The 17,830-nt window shown below is 43.0% G+C and overlaps 1 protein-coding gene across 1 annotated transcript in view; it reads right to left on the reverse strand.

Moving 5' to 3' along the window:
• Nucleotides 1-2,290: 2,290 nt before the first annotated feature.
• The window catches only part of APOB (apolipoprotein B), a 39,733-nt gene continuing 24,193 nt past the window's right edge, over nt 2,291-17,830 (reverse strand). Inside the window, exons 24-29 of the mRNA XM_066386284.1 lie at nt 17,301-17,446; nt 14,897-15,270; nt 6,436-14,004; nt 5,925-6,039; nt 5,642-5,822; nt 2,291-4,206 (exon numbers count right to left, since the gene is read on the reverse strand). Of these exons, the coding sequence (XP_066242381.1) occupies nt 2,962-4,206; nt 5,642-5,822; nt 5,925-6,039; nt 6,436-14,004; nt 14,897-15,270; nt 17,301-17,446 (9,630 nt within the window). The 3' untranslated portion in view covers nt 2,291-2,961. The remainder of the gene's footprint in view (nt 4,207-5,641; nt 5,823-5,924; nt 6,040-6,435; nt 14,005-14,896; nt 15,271-17,300; nt 17,447-17,830) is intronic.

Consider the following 17,830-nt stretch of genomic DNA (forward strand, 5'->3'; position numbering starts at 1 on the left):
CCTTATTAGCTTTTATAAATCACAAGTCGTAGCACCCTCCTGCTCAAGGACTTTCATTGGCTGCCCTTTTTTAGCAAAGAGAGTAAGTGCTGCGTTTCCGCTCCCAAACCCTGTTCAGGAAGGCCACACCTGCCTTCCCAGTCCTGTTTCCCCCAACTTCTAACATGCTCTGGCTAGACGAGATGGTCCACTGTCCTTCAGAGATATCTGCCTGTCTGTCTCCCCTTGTGTTCCTCTTTTTCCTACAATGTCCTTTTCCCCTTACCACGTGTCAAAATCTAGGTATCATCAAGCCCACATTTCAACCTTTTTAATGAAAACTTCCTGATCTTTATATTTTCCTGTTCTAAACTTCATAGTACTTTGTTTACACCCATCATAGGACAACACATTCCAACTCTGACAGACAGACAGACATCCAGGAACTGCATCTCATGGATCTTTGTCTCCTCTCTTGAGCCTTGGTGCTCGCACATAGACACACTTCATGAGCGTTCATTGAACTGGGTCGGTCTCCCTGATTCCATTCTCTCTCCTTGCCCGCAACCATTTAAACAGCTGAGAGTAATGGCACTTCGCTTCTACAACATTGAAAGTTACAAAACTCTTCCACACTTGATTTCATGAACAGGCCTTCGAGGCAGGCAGGATAGATATCATGCTCATTTTATAGATATGAACACTGGGGCTCACGGAGAGGAAGGAAGTGGCTCAAAGCTACAAGCAGGTAAAGAATGCCGCCATTAGCAGAACTCGGAGAAGTACCCTAAAATGTGTGCAGCTGAAGGCCAAGGAAGAGAGCAGGTGAAGACCAAGCTCTCCCAGGGACCACTCCCCTTCCCCCTTTACTGAGTGTGCTGAAGATATTCTAAGCCAGCTGGGGGCTCCTAGTGGGGGGTTACCAGTCGGGGAGCTGGGCAGGTGGCGTTGTGTGATTGCATGAGCATTTTAAATTGGTGTCTCCCTTTCAGCCCCAGATACACAGATCATCACGCCAGCACCAGGAACTCCTGGACTCCTCTTTCCTCCAGATTAAGCCATAACTCCAGGCCTCCTTTCAATCTGAACACTCCGTAGATTCTGGTGGCTAAAAGCTCATCAGGCAGCTCTGGGACCTGGGCCTAATTGTCCCCCCTTTCTCACACTTGGGACAGACCCCTCGTTTTCCCACTCATTCATTTATTCACTTATCCAGCCATCCATTGGTTAATTTTCTGGAGTACCAGATCCTTACGCTGCCAAGTATTCCAGTTCCCTGGGGCTCTTTCGGGTTCTTCAGTTCCAGGCTGAAGAATCCGCCAAGTTCCTGATGGGCTGATGTGTTCTCTCTTCTAGGTAATACCTGGTTATTTTTAACAGTGGGCTTCACAGAGAATGTGAAGGTTTTATGAAAGAATAGTGGAGGACGAAGATATTTTTAAAGAAAAAAAGAGTCTTTTCCAAACAGACCTCATGTCGGACTTGAAGGGTTGGGGGATGATCTCTAATTTTCTTCACTCCTCAGTGCCATTAACAGGAAAGCCATATTTAACCTTCCCAATGGTATTAGCTGCACCAGCTCTTTGAAGCTTTCCTTTACTAACGCTCAGTTTGGATCCTCTGACTGGACCTTGGCAATGTTTGAGATCAGAGTTAGAAGTGAGTGATGTGGCAAGGGACATTCTCGGGTCTTAATTATGCTTGGGATGGTTAGATACTGAATTTGGAAGAATAAATATGTCCTGGTGGCAGAAATGTGGGCACCCCTGTCCCCCTGCTTGCTTGCCCACTCTTACAGTCTTCGCATTGAATGGATCCTGGCTGAGATACAGGGAGACTCCTGGGGCTCCTCCTGCCAGGAAGCCCTTGGACTACTAGCTACCCCTTCCCCACTCCTGGCAGGCCGGGTAGAGGAGGACAGGGCCTGTCAGTTTAGCTCAGAGCCTAGCAGAGAACCTTGCCCATCAAAGGCAGATGGTCGGCAAGCAAGGTTGTGTGGTACGTGAGGACAAAAGTGATGCTCTCTGTGATTGAATTATGTGAAAGTCTTTGCAGCTCGTTTTTTCTTTCTACTCAGCACACACAATCTCTGAGACCAGTTACCTTTTTTTTTTTTAGTGACAAAATATATCCCTCCACAAATTCTCTCTTTTCCCTTTGTCACTCTAAACACAGTGAATGTTCTTCTGGAAGTTTTGAAACATCAGACATTTGAGTCAATACCCTAATTTGGTGTTTTTTAATATGAATGAACCATAAGGAGAATTTTTTTTTGAGAATTCATTTATTTGTTCTCCCTCCCCTCTTCTCCCCTCCCCTCCCCTTCCTTCCCCTCCCCCAAGTTTAGCAAAATAATTCAGATCCTGATTTTAACTTGCAAAAATAAACAAACTAACAAACAAACCAACCCTGTTGTTTCCCAGAGAGTTCAGAGACTGTGGTCTCAGTGTGGGCCCAGTTCCACGTGTTTCTGCTGGTAGTCTGCTGCCTGCTACAGGTCTGGCTCAGTGTATAATTACATCAGTGCATACAGTTTGAAGTTTTTCTACTATGTGGAAGCTTAATTGAAGGAGAAGAATAAATGAGAATTGCTTCAAAATAATTAGGAGGTGATAGTAACTTCTACCAGAGCAATCTTTATGTAATGGCTCGTGTCAATGCCTGTGACCAATTGCAGCATTTTTAGTAACTCACTGATATATTTCACAAACGTGGTATTTTTGAATGGACAGGTCAATCAATCTTTTGGACTCAGCAATGAATATTTCATAGTAATCAGAGCACTGGTCTGAAAAAATCCTGTAGTTTATCGTTGAACTGCTGGTGGTAATCAAAAATGATTTCCTTCATTGCAATGGTCCAGCCTTTAATTATTTCCTGAGCGCTGGTAGAAAGCTATATGATCTTCTCTTTCCTTTTTCCATCTGTATCGACAAGGATGCTGAGATGCTTCTGCACATCCCTCTGCACAAACCACTCAACTTAACATGAGAATTGGGATGCAAAGCCAGCAGAGTTGATAGTGTATTTGGAATAGAAATCCTCAAGGACATCTACTAATTTCTTAATCAGATCGATTATCTTTTCTTCAAGTTCATAATATTTCACCATCCAGCTGAGCACACCTGAATCTAAAGATTCTTTGAGATGAGCCTTTATGTACTGTTGGATCTGCTCTAACTCTTGAGAAGCTTCTTGAAGTTTCTTTTGAACAAGTTCATTCAACTTACCAAAGTTAAGGGATAGGAATCTAAACACATATTGAATATAACTGTTGATGGTTGGGTTGATATCATTAATGAGATTAGCAAATGTCTTCTCCTTTAATCGGTTCATTTCTCCTTCTATCTCTTGGAAAACATAATGTAAATACCTCTGAAGTTCACCTAGCATTTCTGTAGTTGTGTTAGACTGGAGGTCATGAAATAACTTTTGGATCTTTTGTGATAAAGATTTCAACAGTTTCCCATACTCCAAGGTAACATCTGTTAGTTTATAACGTTTTGAATCAAAAGGAGATTTAATTGTTAGGTCCTTGATTAGTTCAGATTTCTCCATCAGGTCTTGAAAATAGCAAAACAGTGTTTCTAGCCCACTGTGGAGTTTTGAATGTACCTGGGACAGTACCTTCCCCACTTCCCTTATGATTATAGTGCAGAGTTCACTTATTGTGTACGTGCCGGCTCTTCCTGGGAGCCGAAACGTGGCCCCCTCCAGGTAGTTACTGAAAAAGTCAATCACGCTCTCGGCTATTGTGTATTTCTTAGTAACTCCTATTAGGCTGTCTATCATCTTATTTTGGAGTCCCTGGAGGTTGAGTTGGCCTTCCTGATCCAGTAGTTCCTGGCACAGGTTCTGGGCCCTGCCATTCCACAGCTGGTAGGTGCTCACAGCACCTCTGGTTACCCTGCTGAGTTTCAGTGCCTCTCCCACCACATCAACCAGAACTGCTGCATCTTGATAGGTCTGCTCAGCCGTGCTCTGCACACTTCTTCTTAGTTTTAAAGCAGCCTCTCTCAGATCAAGTCCTGTGTATTCCTGGTGGTTCTTGTCGATATAGTTATAAAGGGCCCCTGTTGCCCTGGGCATGTTGTCTTTCAGGGAGTTTAGCAATTCAGACACTGCCTCTTCTTCCCAGTTAACTTTCACCTGAAATTTCTTATGAGATTCAGGGTACTGGTGCCTCAACTCAATTTTGAATATGCTGAGTTTTTTATCTGGCGATGACTAAAACCAGAAAAAGAAAAAAAAAAAGAATAAAAGAACAAGTTTTCAATTATCCTGATTACATAATATACTACACTAAAACTTCATTAGTAGTTAAAAGTAAAGATCAGAGGATCTTTCATAGTCTTGAAGGGGATTTATCTTTTTTATGTCAGTTCATGTGTTTGTCTTACGGTTAAACAAGTCTACTGTTGTTAATTCCTCTTTAGCGCGTGCCTTTAGAAAGGATAAAATTATGCATGGCATTTACACAGTAACACTTAACATTAAGGCCTTCATAGAAGGAGGTGGAGGGGGAGGAAGGGAGAAACAGACAGGAGAAGTCTAACTCAGAGAAAAAAGAAGTAGTGAGAAAGGAAAATGCCCACAGTCCATCCAGCAGAGATCTAGAATGCCAGCGCCAGGAGCATTCATTCTCCAAGCCTATGACAAACTTGAAAAATAGAACCTCCCTGGCGTGTGGGGGACCCGGGTTCGATTCCCAGCCAGGGCACATAGGAGAGGCGCCCATTTGCTTCTCCACCCCCCCCCCCTCCGCTTCCTTCCTCTCTGTCTCTCTCTTCCCCTCCCGCAGCGAGGCTCCATTGGAGCAAGGATGGCCCGGGCGCGGGGGATGGCTCCTTGGCCTCTGCCCCAGGCGCTAGAGTGGCTCTGGTCCTGGCAGAGCGACGCCCTGGAGGGGCAGAGCATCGCCCCCTGGTGGGCAGAGCGTTGCCCCTGGTGGGTGTGCTGGGTGGTTCCCAGTCGGGCGCATGCGGGAGTCTGTCTGACTGTCTCTCCCCGTTTCCAGCTTCAGAAAAAAAAAAATAGAACCTCGTCACTTCTCACGTACTAAATTTAACGGCATCTTTGATTTGGGCAGAGCTTGTAAAGGACAGGGGACAAACCTGGCAGATCTCATTTAAAAACTCTATTGTGGGGAAGCATTTCGGAGCCTTGAATACTCCAGAAACCACTGCCTGTTTCCCCCAAATAAAAGCGTCTTATATTAATTTTTGCTCCTAAAGACACGCTAGGTCTTATTTTCAGGGGAGGCTTTATATTTCTAAGCTTGAAAAAAGTTGCACTAGGTTTTATTTTCGGGGGATGTCTTATTTTTGGGGAAACAGGGTATCTGAAAACGTATTCCACATATGCCAGAGTTTGCTTGTGACTTAGGTGGTGAGCCATAACCTTCCTTTTTCTAGATTTGCCCAATCTTAATAAAATAAGAGGTAATAGGATGTCATATGCACATCTAATAATTAAAATCAATAAAAGGCTCATCATAATATTTTCTGGAGAACAGTTCCTCAGAGAAGATGTTCAACTTGCTCATTGCTTTGTCTCATCTAACCTGGGAAATCCTGGAAAAAATACTTCGTATTGAATTACATTTATCTGTCCCAGGTCTCTGCTTGCTGTTACGGTGTGGAACCCATTAGGTGGGACTCACCTGAGGGCGGTAGTAGAAATTGTATATTACAGTATCATCATTGTCTTCCAAGTCCATGGCCACTGTGCCTATGGCTGGAGAGGCTGCCGAGTAGTAGTTTTTGTCACCTGTGTGGTAGTGCAGATGGACATCAGTGAACGCTTGGCTGGTGACGTCAAGGCGAACCTCTCGTTCCCAGTCCCTGCAAGCAGAAAAGCAGAGGAGTGATCACGAAAGGGGGGGCGGCAATGGCACAAATCACAATGATCTGAACAGGAATGAAGTTTCAACAAAAGTTCTATACCAAAGTCCTTGGTATTTGCCATCTTCTGTGTATTCTGCGCTGATGTCACGGTGTGCAAATGTTCCCGTAGCCTTACTGACTAATGCGCCATCTTCAATCTTGTGTGTTCCCACAGCTGCACAGGAGAGATTTTTCATTTGATTAGTAACTATAGGACACAGACATTTTTACTGGGGAAACCAGGAGAAACCTTAACTTCAATGGCTTACTTATATATTTGAAACATGCAGCCCGCATTAAAAAAAAAAAAAAAAGAGGAGATAGTATCAGTCCTAAAATCATTACAGAAAAGTCTATTTTCTTTGAACCTATTCCTCTTAAATGTCAGTAGGTTTTCTACAGGGTATTACATGGGGATATATATTGTATCTCTTCTTTTAAATTTTGCTACAGTGAGTAATTGTGCCTCTAGTCATATCTAAGTATGTAAGAAATGATTCACAACTCTGGCTGCAAAAAAAGATGTAACATATAGGATTTTTATACAGGAAGAGTCAAGACAGTCCCTTACCATTAAGGTCATATTCCAGAAACTGTAGGGTTGAGTTGCACTTGGACTCCAGGAATGTTTCAATGTGATCTTCTTTGTTTTTCAAACCAGCACTCCAAGTAGCATTATACAGAGGAGAGGCCAGCCCGAAATGTGCAGTCAGTGCCCCAAAGGAAGGAAGGTTAATTCCAGCAGGCACAGAGAACCTAATGGAAGGAATCTCAATAGCCTGATCAGGTATGGTAATATTTGGCAACTGGAAGTCTGCAATCTTGCTGGCCATCTCATTTAGATCCAATACAGCAGCACCCCTGGAAATGCTTTTTGGGTAAGTGAACCGGGATACCGTTAACTGAGTTTTAGGCACAGTTATCTCAAAAAAGGGAACCGAGGAGTCTTCTGGCTCAGAATACTTTGTTAACACATCAACTTCAGGGAATTTCACTTTGGGTAGGGCTGGCACGTGGAGCGCAAATGGTGAAGTACTTAGCTTTTTGTATATTTTTATTTCACTGAAGTCAAGTGTGTAGGATGGAACCTGAAGATCTGTAAATGGGACATGGAATGTAGGCGTGACAACAACCGAATTCAGATTATTTAGTTTCAGGCCAGGAATAACAAATTTATCAGCCAGTTCTTGCACGGGGACAGATAAGGTATAGCCATGGGGGTTTTTGGTGTACACAAGGGCTGTTGAAGCACGAAGGTGCTGCTTCCTATCCAAGCTGGTGGTTGCATCCAGCTTTAAAAGTTCCCATAAATTCTTGCCATAAACTGGTGGGGTAATATTGTAAAGAAACTGTAGGTACGCCTCTATGGCACCTGCAACATCAAGGCGTGCCTCCTTCTGGTCATTAGAAAGCTGTATGTCACTCTGAAGACACCCGGAGTGAATCTGGATATCACTTTTCCAGCTGACCTTCTGGTTCTCAGTGTTCACATTCAGAGACACGTCCTGGCCAAAGTAACTGAGATCAAGGAAGGGATTGGGCTGACTTGCACGGACCTGAACAAGGGCTGACATTTTCCAGGGGGAGAGTTCCACGGTGGCTTTGCTTGTGTGCTCTCCGGATGTTGAAAAGGGGTCCTGTAGCTGTAAGTGGTTCTTTGTACTACGCTCCCAGACAGCATATATGCGTTGGAGAGTGGCTTCACCAGCAAAACTTTCTTTTACTTCAAGGTTCCAGATACCATCAACTTTGGAAGCCCCTTGTAGCTTCACTGAAGACCGAGTCCCTTTGGAATTTAAATAAGTGCTGACCTCACTGGCAATCATTCCTGAATATTCCTGTAAAAGGACTGAACCCTCAACATTTCCTTTGTTAGCTAACTCAATGGAAAAGTAAGACGTGAGGCTTTCTAAACGGAGATTGTGGCCCACTGTCCCTGTAGCAGTAGAGTGCAGCTTGGTGGAATTGAAATCATACTTTAAGTCAATGGATGAAGAGACAGAAGGTTTTGACTTGGTGTTTCCATTAAATTCTTGCTTGAAATTCAGTCTCAAAATTGGAATTTGAACTTTTACCATTGTTGTCACTGAAGCTGTTGTTGTCATGGTTTTCTTGGTTAAGCTAATGGTACTGTCATGATTACCTTCCACGAACTGGTTACTCAGAGACAAAGCTGTGGCTAACTTCAGCCCTCTTTTCATTGTCAAACTTGAGGTGCCCTCTAATTTGTACTGCAGTGCATCAATGACAGAAGAAGAGGAAGAAAGAAAATGAGCAACTATGTCTGATTGGTTGTAAAGTCCAAGATTGGTATTCAGTGTGATGACACTTGATTTAAAGGAAAAATCATAGGTGATATTGCCCATGGTTGGAATTAAAATATAGTTTGGGACATTTAATACCTTGAATTCTGGAAGAGAAAACTTGAGAAAATTCCTAGGGACATGAAGGGCAGGCAGCTCTAGGAATGGTAGGGCTAATGTATGTGAGGGCACATGGAAGCCAGAATCCAGGATGGTAAAATTGGAGATGCTGATCTCTTCTGGGATCACAGAGCCAGATGTCAACATCTCTACTGTGAATGGAGACACTTCGATGTTGACTACTGGAATAGTGTATCCAGGAATCTGAAAGGTCCTGGGTTGCCTGTTCAGGGATTTATATACTTTGTACTTATCAAATTTAATTTTTGCTTCATTATAGGATTTGGTAAAAAAATCTAATGCCTTGTGTCTGACTTTCTCAAAACGTCTGTTGAAGGAGTTGATTTTCTGATTGATAAACCCATAAAACACATCCAGAGGCACGAGGATGGAATGTTTGTCTTTGTTTTTCTTGTACCGAACCTTTACATTTAGATCAAATGCTTGCTTTGTTGTTTTCAAGAATTCCTTCAAACCTGTTTTTTCCCATAAGGAGAAATCTTGCACCTGGGGAACTGTTAATCTTGTAAAAGGTAGAGTCATTTCAGGAATTGTTAAAGGAATGTGGAGGAAATCCAGGCTGGCTTCTCCGTTTATTCCTATGTGGGCCTCAATGCTGTTTTCATTGTTGCCAGCAGAGAAATTGTGATTGTATTTATACTGATTGAACCTGGCACTGGCTTGCCAACTAGCTTGCTGGGTATTGGGAGTCAGAAGCAGTGCATAATTATTCAGAAAGTCTATTTTCCCTGTCAATTTCAACGGGAAACTAACTTTCAGATTGCCTTCATTGAGTGTGGATGCAGTCATCTCAAATGGCTGTGCTGAAAAAAAAAGAGAATTTTTCAAAGTCCCACTGACTTTACCATCTAAATGGGCATCGTGGTGGCCAGTTACCTCTACCTTCCTTTCTCCAAGTCGAGCTGAGCCTTTAGCAGCAAGAACACTGTGGCCTATATGATGGGATTCAATTTGGGACTGAATTTCCAACTGATAAAGGTCGAGGAAATCAGACGCATAAACCAAGGTTTGGTTCACGCTCAGGTGTTTGCTATGTATCTTATTAGACAAGTCAAAGGAAGTGAGGGGTCCTTTCACTGTGAAGCTGACTTGTGAGTCATGTGTTCCCTCATCTGAGAAGCTGGGGCAGGCCCATTTCCACGATCCTGTCCCTGAAGAAGTCCAGGCTATCTGTTGCGCTTCAAGCAGGGTCTTGATTTCATTGTGTAGGTCAGCCTGGCTGGAGAAGTCCAGTTTGGGAATGTTCAGTTTGTGGAAGTACTTAGTGTTGCTGTCCAGGGTAAGCTGATGGTCTATCCTAATGAGCAGGCTGTGACTAAGTTCCACTGTGTTTTTTTTAGTGTGGAAACCTGCCACTGTGTTTGCTTTTCCTTCAATAGCATTCTCAGAAACCAGCACTTCACTCTTATACTCTGTTTTCAGGTACTTGCTGGAGAAACTCAGGGATTTTTTAACAAGGAGTGGATTCGTCTTAGTATACAAAAGTTGTGCATTGGCTTGGAAGTCAAACTTGAGAACGTCTAAATTGGAGTCTCCTTTGGCAGTGACAGAAGCCATCACCCCTGCCTCGTTCGCTGATGTGACATTCTGAAGGTCAGCATTCGCATCCAGTGTGAAAAGGGGAGACTGGATTTTCAAGACGCTGTGCAGCTTGCCAAAGTTAGGGACTTCCACTGTGTGTGAGATGTTGGGAAGCTGGAATTCTGGTATACGAAGGTCAGGAACTTCAAAATCTTTGAGGTCAAGATTTGGGATTATGAATTCTGGAATTGTGATTTCTGGTACATGGAAGTCTGGCAGAGTGATTCTAGTAAGAATAGTGTCCGTCCCCACCAGGTCTCTCAGGTACACTTCTGGAACTGGCCACCACAGCTCGCTGTTCAGCATTTGGTCAATGATTCTGATGATCTTTGCTTTGATTTCTATCAAGTCAACGGTAAAGGAAGGAATGAGGAAGGTGTTGACAACAGTAAATTCTGGTGTGGAAAACCTGGCTGGGACTTTTATATCGCCTAATTTTTTGAAGTTTATCTCAACCGATGGAATCTTCAAGTCTGTCAGGGGGACTACAAAATAAGGAGTTGGAAATGTAGCTTCTTGAAGGGCATTGAGGCCGACTTTAAAGAAAGGCATGGTCCCAAAAGGTGTCTTGATTTCAGAAAAGAAGTAATCGCTTCCTGCAATTTCTAACAGGGTTCTAACCCAGTTCTCGATGGAATGCTGTCTTGCAAAGTCAGTAAGGTTCTTATCAACAAGATTCCACCAGTCAATAATGTAAGTAACAAGTGTGTCATAAGCTTGGCTGGCCAGGTACAGGAATTGCTGCACTTCCTGTTGAAGGTCCATTTCATACATTTGGTCTCGTATATCTTCAAGGGTCTCTTGGAATTTGGCTTTCATGTAATTTAGAGATGGTGAATTTAAAGCTTCCTGTAACCAATCAATGAATAAGGTTATTTTGGTGCCTTTTAGGTTTTCCAGATGGATTGAAAGCACAGTTTTGATGTCCTCTACAAACAGTTTTAGTGCTTTTGCTTTCTGTTGGAGGTCCAGAGCCTGGATTTTCTCATTGATTCTCTGAGTCACCTCACGAATTTTATTATTGGTTTGATCTACAAACTGATGGTAATCAAATGACCTTAATTTCTTTGCCAACATATCAAGGAATCTGTTTAATTCTTCAATGAATCTTTTAAAAGACAATGTCTGAAGCTGAATGACAGTATCATCAATAAACCCAACCAATTTCTCAAAGTGATCTTTTATCCCAATTTGTTGTAGGACATTGCTCAGCTTCTGAACAGTCTCCTTCAACTTATATTTGTGGGCCAACTGTACTGATTTATCCATTAAAACCTGGATGTGTTGGTCTATTTCATACATCTTAATTAACTTGTGAACCATGGCTCTAAAAGCATTGATTTTTTCAGCTACTTCAAAATCTTCAATGAGATTTCTCACACAGTATTCAACATACTCAATCGTTTGCTTTATTTTTTGAAATGGACTTGTAGTTCTCAACTGATCTAAAAGCACTCTGACATCAATAGCTTCAACCTGTTGTTTTAACTTTTCTGCAAAGTGCTGGAGGTCAATATTCTGAATTTGTGTCTTGAGCTGTTGCAATTTTTCTTGTATCTGGACTCTGATTTGATACTTAGCATCTATATTTTGAATCCAAGACGCTGTACTATTTCCAATTTTGTTAAAATCAATCTTTTCAAGAAACAAATGTAGATCATGGATTGTTTTTACTATATTTACATGAATTTTATAATGTTCATTAAGAATTTTTAATTTTTCAATGATTCGATTGATAATCTTAGCAATAGCTGTTTTTAAATCATGCAAATCATAATTATCTCTAATATACTGATCAAATTGTATCACATACGTTTGTAGTTTTTCATTAAAGTTGATTTTGGCATTGTCTAGTGCAATTTTTAGATCATTTTCTGTAATGTTATAATTTTTTGCAAAAGCAGTTAGTTTCTCCTTGGCATTTGAAACTTGTCTTTCCCAATTGACTTCATTCAGATAGTCATTCACTTGCTGTGAGAGTTCGTCCAAGGCAATTCTGTATTTCCTCACAAATTGATCAATATCGATTTGTTTCAGTTCTCTCTGTATGGTTTTCAATGAAGTTACAATTACTACTCGACTCTTCTCAAAATGTTCTGGCAGGACATTAAAGAACGGGAGGTTGATGGTGTGAACATCTTGGTTCTTGTCATATTTTACAGAAGCAACCATAGTGAATTCCTGAGGCTGGTCAATAGTATCCCGCATCTCCAAAGCATCAATTACATTGACGGGCTCAGTGAGTAAAAATGGCACATTAATTGGAGAGTCTAGCACGGTGAGGTCAGCCAGGCCCCGTCCAATAAGCTCCACACCGACTTTGTCTTTAGTATTATAAGCCTCAAACGTGTGGCTGTATTCATTTTTGTTCAGCTGGGTCTTGAGTTCCCAGGTGCCTCTCTGCTCAGCAGGAGTGAGCAGGACACCGACTTTGTTATCAAGACCAGTGCTGATGCTCTTTCCGGACATGAGATGGTGACTTGTGGACCCTTTGCAATCATGAGAGAAAGTCAGGGCCAGGGGCTCCGCTTTCAGGAGGAGCTTACTGTACAGTTGCCCAAGGTGCTCTCCCCAGAGAGCCAGTTTCCCGTTGCCGTTTGTACGGGCATCGATGGTCACCGTGAACGGGGCCATTGCAGAGTGGAAAACGTTGCTGAAATGCAGTGAGTCCGAATTGTAGTTTGTATTGATGTCGATGGCTGAGGCTAGCCCGGCGATGTCTGTGTTGAGCCGATGGCTAAATTCTGTGTCCTGCACCTTAGCCACCGTGTTTGCTTTGTAACTCGCTGACAAGTCGGCGTAAGAAACGGTGTAGATATGCTTTATTTCATCATTTTGGTAGGTCCCTTTTATGTTCCCATCCACATTCAGCTTCAGGGGTTTGAGCCGTAATTTCCCACTGTTGGTCAGATCCAGAGCATTGAATTTCAGATCATTGTTTAAAGTAGTTATGAGAGAATAGGGCTGCAGCTGTAAATTAAAAGTTTGCTTATAAAACTTGTCGGCACTGTAAATGTTGTCAAGTTTTGAAGAGAAGTCTAGCGATAGCCCCGCGATGTTCAGGCTGTTTGTGTGGTCGAGTTTCATTTGAGCATACGAGCCCATCATGTCGTTTGAAAGCTTAAGTCCCTCCTGGTTAATTTTGAAGTTGAAAATATTTTTGCTGTCGACACCCAGGATCATGGCCTGATAAGCACTTCCCAGTGACACCTCTGTGAGGGCAGCTTTTCCATCTAGACTGAATTTTGCATTGTGTTCCCTGAAGCGGCCACTTGTTGTTAATTTCACAGACGCTCCAGAGAGTCCAAGGGCTGCGTTCAGCTCATGCTCCAACACCAGGGGGTTGTACTTCAAGTTGGTTGTCGCACTGGTAGACATTCCATCGCTGGCAATCCTGAGTGTTGCTTTGTGAGCACCGCTGTTGCTTTTGTCAGTGCCCTGCATGTCAGCATTTAGTTCAAGACCATGGGAACTTAGCGATCCGGAAAGCAGGGTGAAGAACCTCAGTGACTGGTAATCGGCCTTATGCTCAGAACGTAGCAATGCGTTTTGCTTGGAGACGGTCAGATCTACTTTGTTTGAAGTGGCAAAGTTCTCATACTTCCCGTCAGTGTCAGATTTCAGAGTCAGCTCGTAGTTCTCATATTTCAGGGAAGCTGTATTTTTAATGATGCCATCTTGCAGATCTGAGCTGGAGGTGATGGAGACAGTTCCATCTTCATATCTTCCTGTTATCTGGTTGGTGCCCTGGAGGTAGGTGGAGTTAAACCTCAGACTGGACTCTCCAGTTCGCTGGCCAGTGGTGGGATCCCTTTGATAAGACAGGCCATAGTCACCCTTAGCATAGAATGAAGAGACTCTCAACTGCCCATCAATCTTGACTTCCTTGATATACAAATGCTCCTTCTTTTTTGAGTCCAAATGTACTGAAGCAGACATCCGTGGTCCCCAGACACTGGATGCACTGCATGTTAGCAAACCTTTTGAAGCTGGATTGTTTCCAATGTTTTCTTCATGACTGAATTTGACATTTGAATCCAGAAATTTGTGGTGCAGAGATCCATCCCATGAGAATGTGATCGTATTCTTGTAGTCATAGGTTGTTTCTCCAGATCCTAAGATAAAAATTAAATCACATTGGTTACTTCAGGCAATAAATGTCCAGAATAATTTCTTTCTTTCTTCTTTCTTTCTTTTTTTCAAAGTGAGAGGAAGGGAGATAGAGAGACAGACTACCCCATACACCCGTTACTGGGATACACCTGGCAACCCGTTTTGAGCCGATGCTTTGCCCATCTGGGGCCATGCTTGCAACCGAGCTATTTTTAGCACCTGAGGCAGAGGATCCACAGAGCCATCCTCAGCCTCTGGGGTCGATGTGCTTGAACCAATTGAGCCATGGCAGTGGGAGGAGAAGAGAGAGAGAGAGCGAAGGGAGGGGAGAGTTGGAGAAGCAGATGGTCAGCTCTCCTGTGTGCCCTGACTGGGAATTGAACCCAGGACATCCACACGCCAGGCTGATGCTCTACCACAGATCCAACTGGCCAGGGCCAGAATAATTTCTGTGTTGTGAAAGTTTCAGTATTAAAGCCCCTTGATCTGAGTCAGTTGTGCAAGAGTCTCCTCCATCTATAACTTAAGCAAAAATTAGATGACAAAAGCCATTCCTGCAGGACGACTTCCCTGACCACTGCAGACCTTGCTGGGTTCCCTTATTAAGTGCTTACTTTGTACCTTATTCTTACACACTGTATCTTATCATAGCACCTCTAATATTGAATTATAATTGCCAGTTTATCTGTCTGTTTTCTCTGTTACTACCTAATAGAATACTTGATATATTTTATATATTTAATAAATATTTCTATTGGTTGAATAAATGAACAAAGGAATAAATAGGCTTCCAAGTAGCAGAAAAATATCTGTAAGAAAGTGCAAGTCTTTTTTCTCCTGGAAGAGGCTATTCCATCAGAGCCCTGTGCACTCCTATACCCAAGCATAGCTCACCTTGCACACTGTAGGACAGCAGGTCGACCGCAGAGTCAGCCTTCATGTGGTACCGAGCCTGAAGGCTCAAGTGGTCTGTGCTGGTGTTGCCGCCAGTGTAGGAGGCGGACCAGTTGTACAAGTTGCTGTAGATATTTGTAGAGAGGTCTAGAACACCTAGGAGAGGCACCTGAAGTTCGTACAGCTCGGGAATGGTAAAATTGGGGACTTGGAACACTCGAACTGGCTGGTATAATCCCAAAAATGGTAAGTAGATCAACGGTGTCTGAATAGTGTCTAACAGGTTTAGATCTTTGTAGGATTTGCCCCCAAAAGGCAAAGGAATCTCAATTTTCACACTGTCCTTGTTCAAGGTGTATTTGACCCGGCCATCACTGAAACAAACAAAGATAATGTCCCGTAGTCAGATATCAAACACTCAAAAGTCTTCTGCCATCTGACCTTCCAAGTGATAGTGTATACGCCCCATTCCTTAGCCCATTCTCACTTTTCCTCATGCTACTTCTTATGCCCAAATCCTTCTGTTTTACCCCTCATCTATCACACACTCACATTCATTCGAAATCCTTCCAAGACCACTTCCTTTTCAGTACCAACCTATTTAAGTCATAGTTAATTCCTCATGTTCGGATAGTGACAAAGTCCCTTACACCCACCTCAAAGAGCATGTCATAATTCTGCTTATATAATATAATTAGAACTTATCTGCTCGCCCTCTGTCTGTCTGTGTCTACACGATATCTTGCTGGGAGGTCTTTCTTCTCCCTGCACCTCATCTAGTATCTTGCACCTAGGGGACACTTGATACATAGTTGCTAAACTGAATTCAAGCAACTTGACATGTGGAAGGAACTCAGGTGTGGGGTAGAGTGTTAGCTTCCGCTGATGGTGATACCATGATAGTGAATTCACCTTTCTGAGTCTCAGTGAGGTTATGGGTGCAGTGAGGGTAACAGTGTTGATCTCACGGAGCTAACTAGCAAGTGAGAAAAATACCCAAACCAGTTTACAATATTCTGAATACTACTGACATATTATGGACCATTACAATAGCTTATAAGAATAAAGCAAGATGGCAGAGTTTTAAATTTTTTAAGTAGATCAACGATTCATTGCGTTACTCCAACAGGGGTTGGATGTGATCCATCCAGGATCCTGACTCTAGCAGGAGGATGTGTGATAAGACCCTTGATGATTCTAAGGTCTACGGTCCTGTCTTTTCAGCACAACACAGAGAAGACTGCTGGTCGGTGGCCCTAGCAGTGAAGGGAGAGGTTCCGGACCCTCCGAAGCTGCCACTGTTTCCTGTTCTCTTCCATAGGTTTGTCCCTGTGAGCGCTGTGGCGGACCTCAGTCCTTCAACACTGACGTGGTCAGTTGTGAGTCATGGCCGCTCAGCCATAGACCATGGAAAGGCCACTTGTTTTCCTAACCCCAAAGAGCATACAGAGAACAGTCAATCTAGAAAAGACTGTTGTCTTTTTATTCTCTGGAAATGAAGCAAAGCATTATGTGTAGCTCTGTAAATACGGAAGTGCCTGAGCAGTTCGGCATCTGACGTCCCTGTAAGGATGAAGCTACATTGCTCAAGTGCAGTGGCCTCTCAGTGTGCTGCCTTTGTTCAGGGCTCAGTGGCTGTTCCAACCCTCTGGGGCTCAGAAGCAAACTTGGGGTCAGCGATCACCCTAGACAGTCTTGAAGTCTTCACACTCAAAAAATTAGGGGTACATCCTGATCCTGAATGGAAGTGGAATGCACTTATAATGAGGAAAACTGAATGCCTCTCAAGTTCAAGTTGTAGTGAATAAAAAAAATCTTAGGGTGAAAGACCTATAATCCTTAATTATTTCTTAGGTTCTCTCTGACTGGGTTGGCATTCTCATTCTGACCTCATGTTTAATAATGCAAATATGCCGCAGTCATTAATCTCCTAAAAATGCTGAAATTATTTCCCTTAAAAATATGAGTTAGAGCCTGACCAGGCAGTGGTGCAGTGGATAGAGCGTTCGACTGGGATGTGGAAGGACCCAGGTTTGAGACCCCAAGCTCGCCAACTTGAGCGCGGGCTCATCTGGTTTGAGCAAAGCTCACCAGCTTGGACCCAAGGTCGCTGGCTCGAGCAAGGGGTTACTCGGTCTGCTGTAGCCCCACAGTCAAGGCACATATGAGAAAGCAATCAATGAACAACTTAGGTGTTGCAACGAAAAACTGATGATTGATGCTTCTCATCTCTCTCCGTTCCTGTCTGTCTGTCCCTATCTATCCCTCTCTCTGACTCTCTCTCTGTCTCTGTAAAAAAAAAAAAAAAAAAAAAAAAAAAAAGTTAGAGCCAAAGGCATGCTAAGTAAAATCTTCCATTTACTTGGCATGGTTCTGGAAATATTTCTGGGGTTTCTTTTCATACCTTTTCAAGAAGAAGTTTTCTGGGATGTGGAAGTCTGGAAACTTCATCTTCCGGAGGCTCAGCTCTCTCAGGCCGCTGAGGAAATCTTGCAAATTCTGGGCAGAAGGCAGAGTCATGGGTGCCTTCTCAAGCCACATGTTTGCTGCCTACAAAATAATAGACACTTTAAGAGCAATGGGCAGAGAGGGGCCTCAAAGTGCAGTTAACATTGGGTGATGAGCCATATTTGACAGATCAATCACAAAGCAGGATGGTGCACTGAAATGTAAAAGTAAATCTTAGAAAGTTACAAATGTTTGGTCGTTGATCACTTCCTGTATTTTATTAAAGACACATAATGCAGTCAAACTCCTACCAGTATCCTGATGTGATGTCTTAGTCACAGCAAACTTTTCCATTTGGTAGTGTATCCATTTGGCAGTTGTCATAGACAGCTTTGTCTAATAGGGCAGCTGTGCGTGAATGTTTCTTTTCTCCCCAGAGATTCCCTGGGGGGTAGGAAGCATGCCTTACCCATCTTTGGATTCCCC

The sequence above is a fragment of the Saccopteryx leptura genome, chromosome 5 (assembly GCF_036850995.1).
Source record: "Saccopteryx leptura isolate mSacLep1 chromosome 5, mSacLep1_pri_phased_curated, whole genome shotgun sequence".
Classification (NCBI taxonomy): domain Eukaryota; kingdom Metazoa; phylum Chordata; class Mammalia; order Chiroptera; family Emballonuridae; genus Saccopteryx; species Saccopteryx leptura.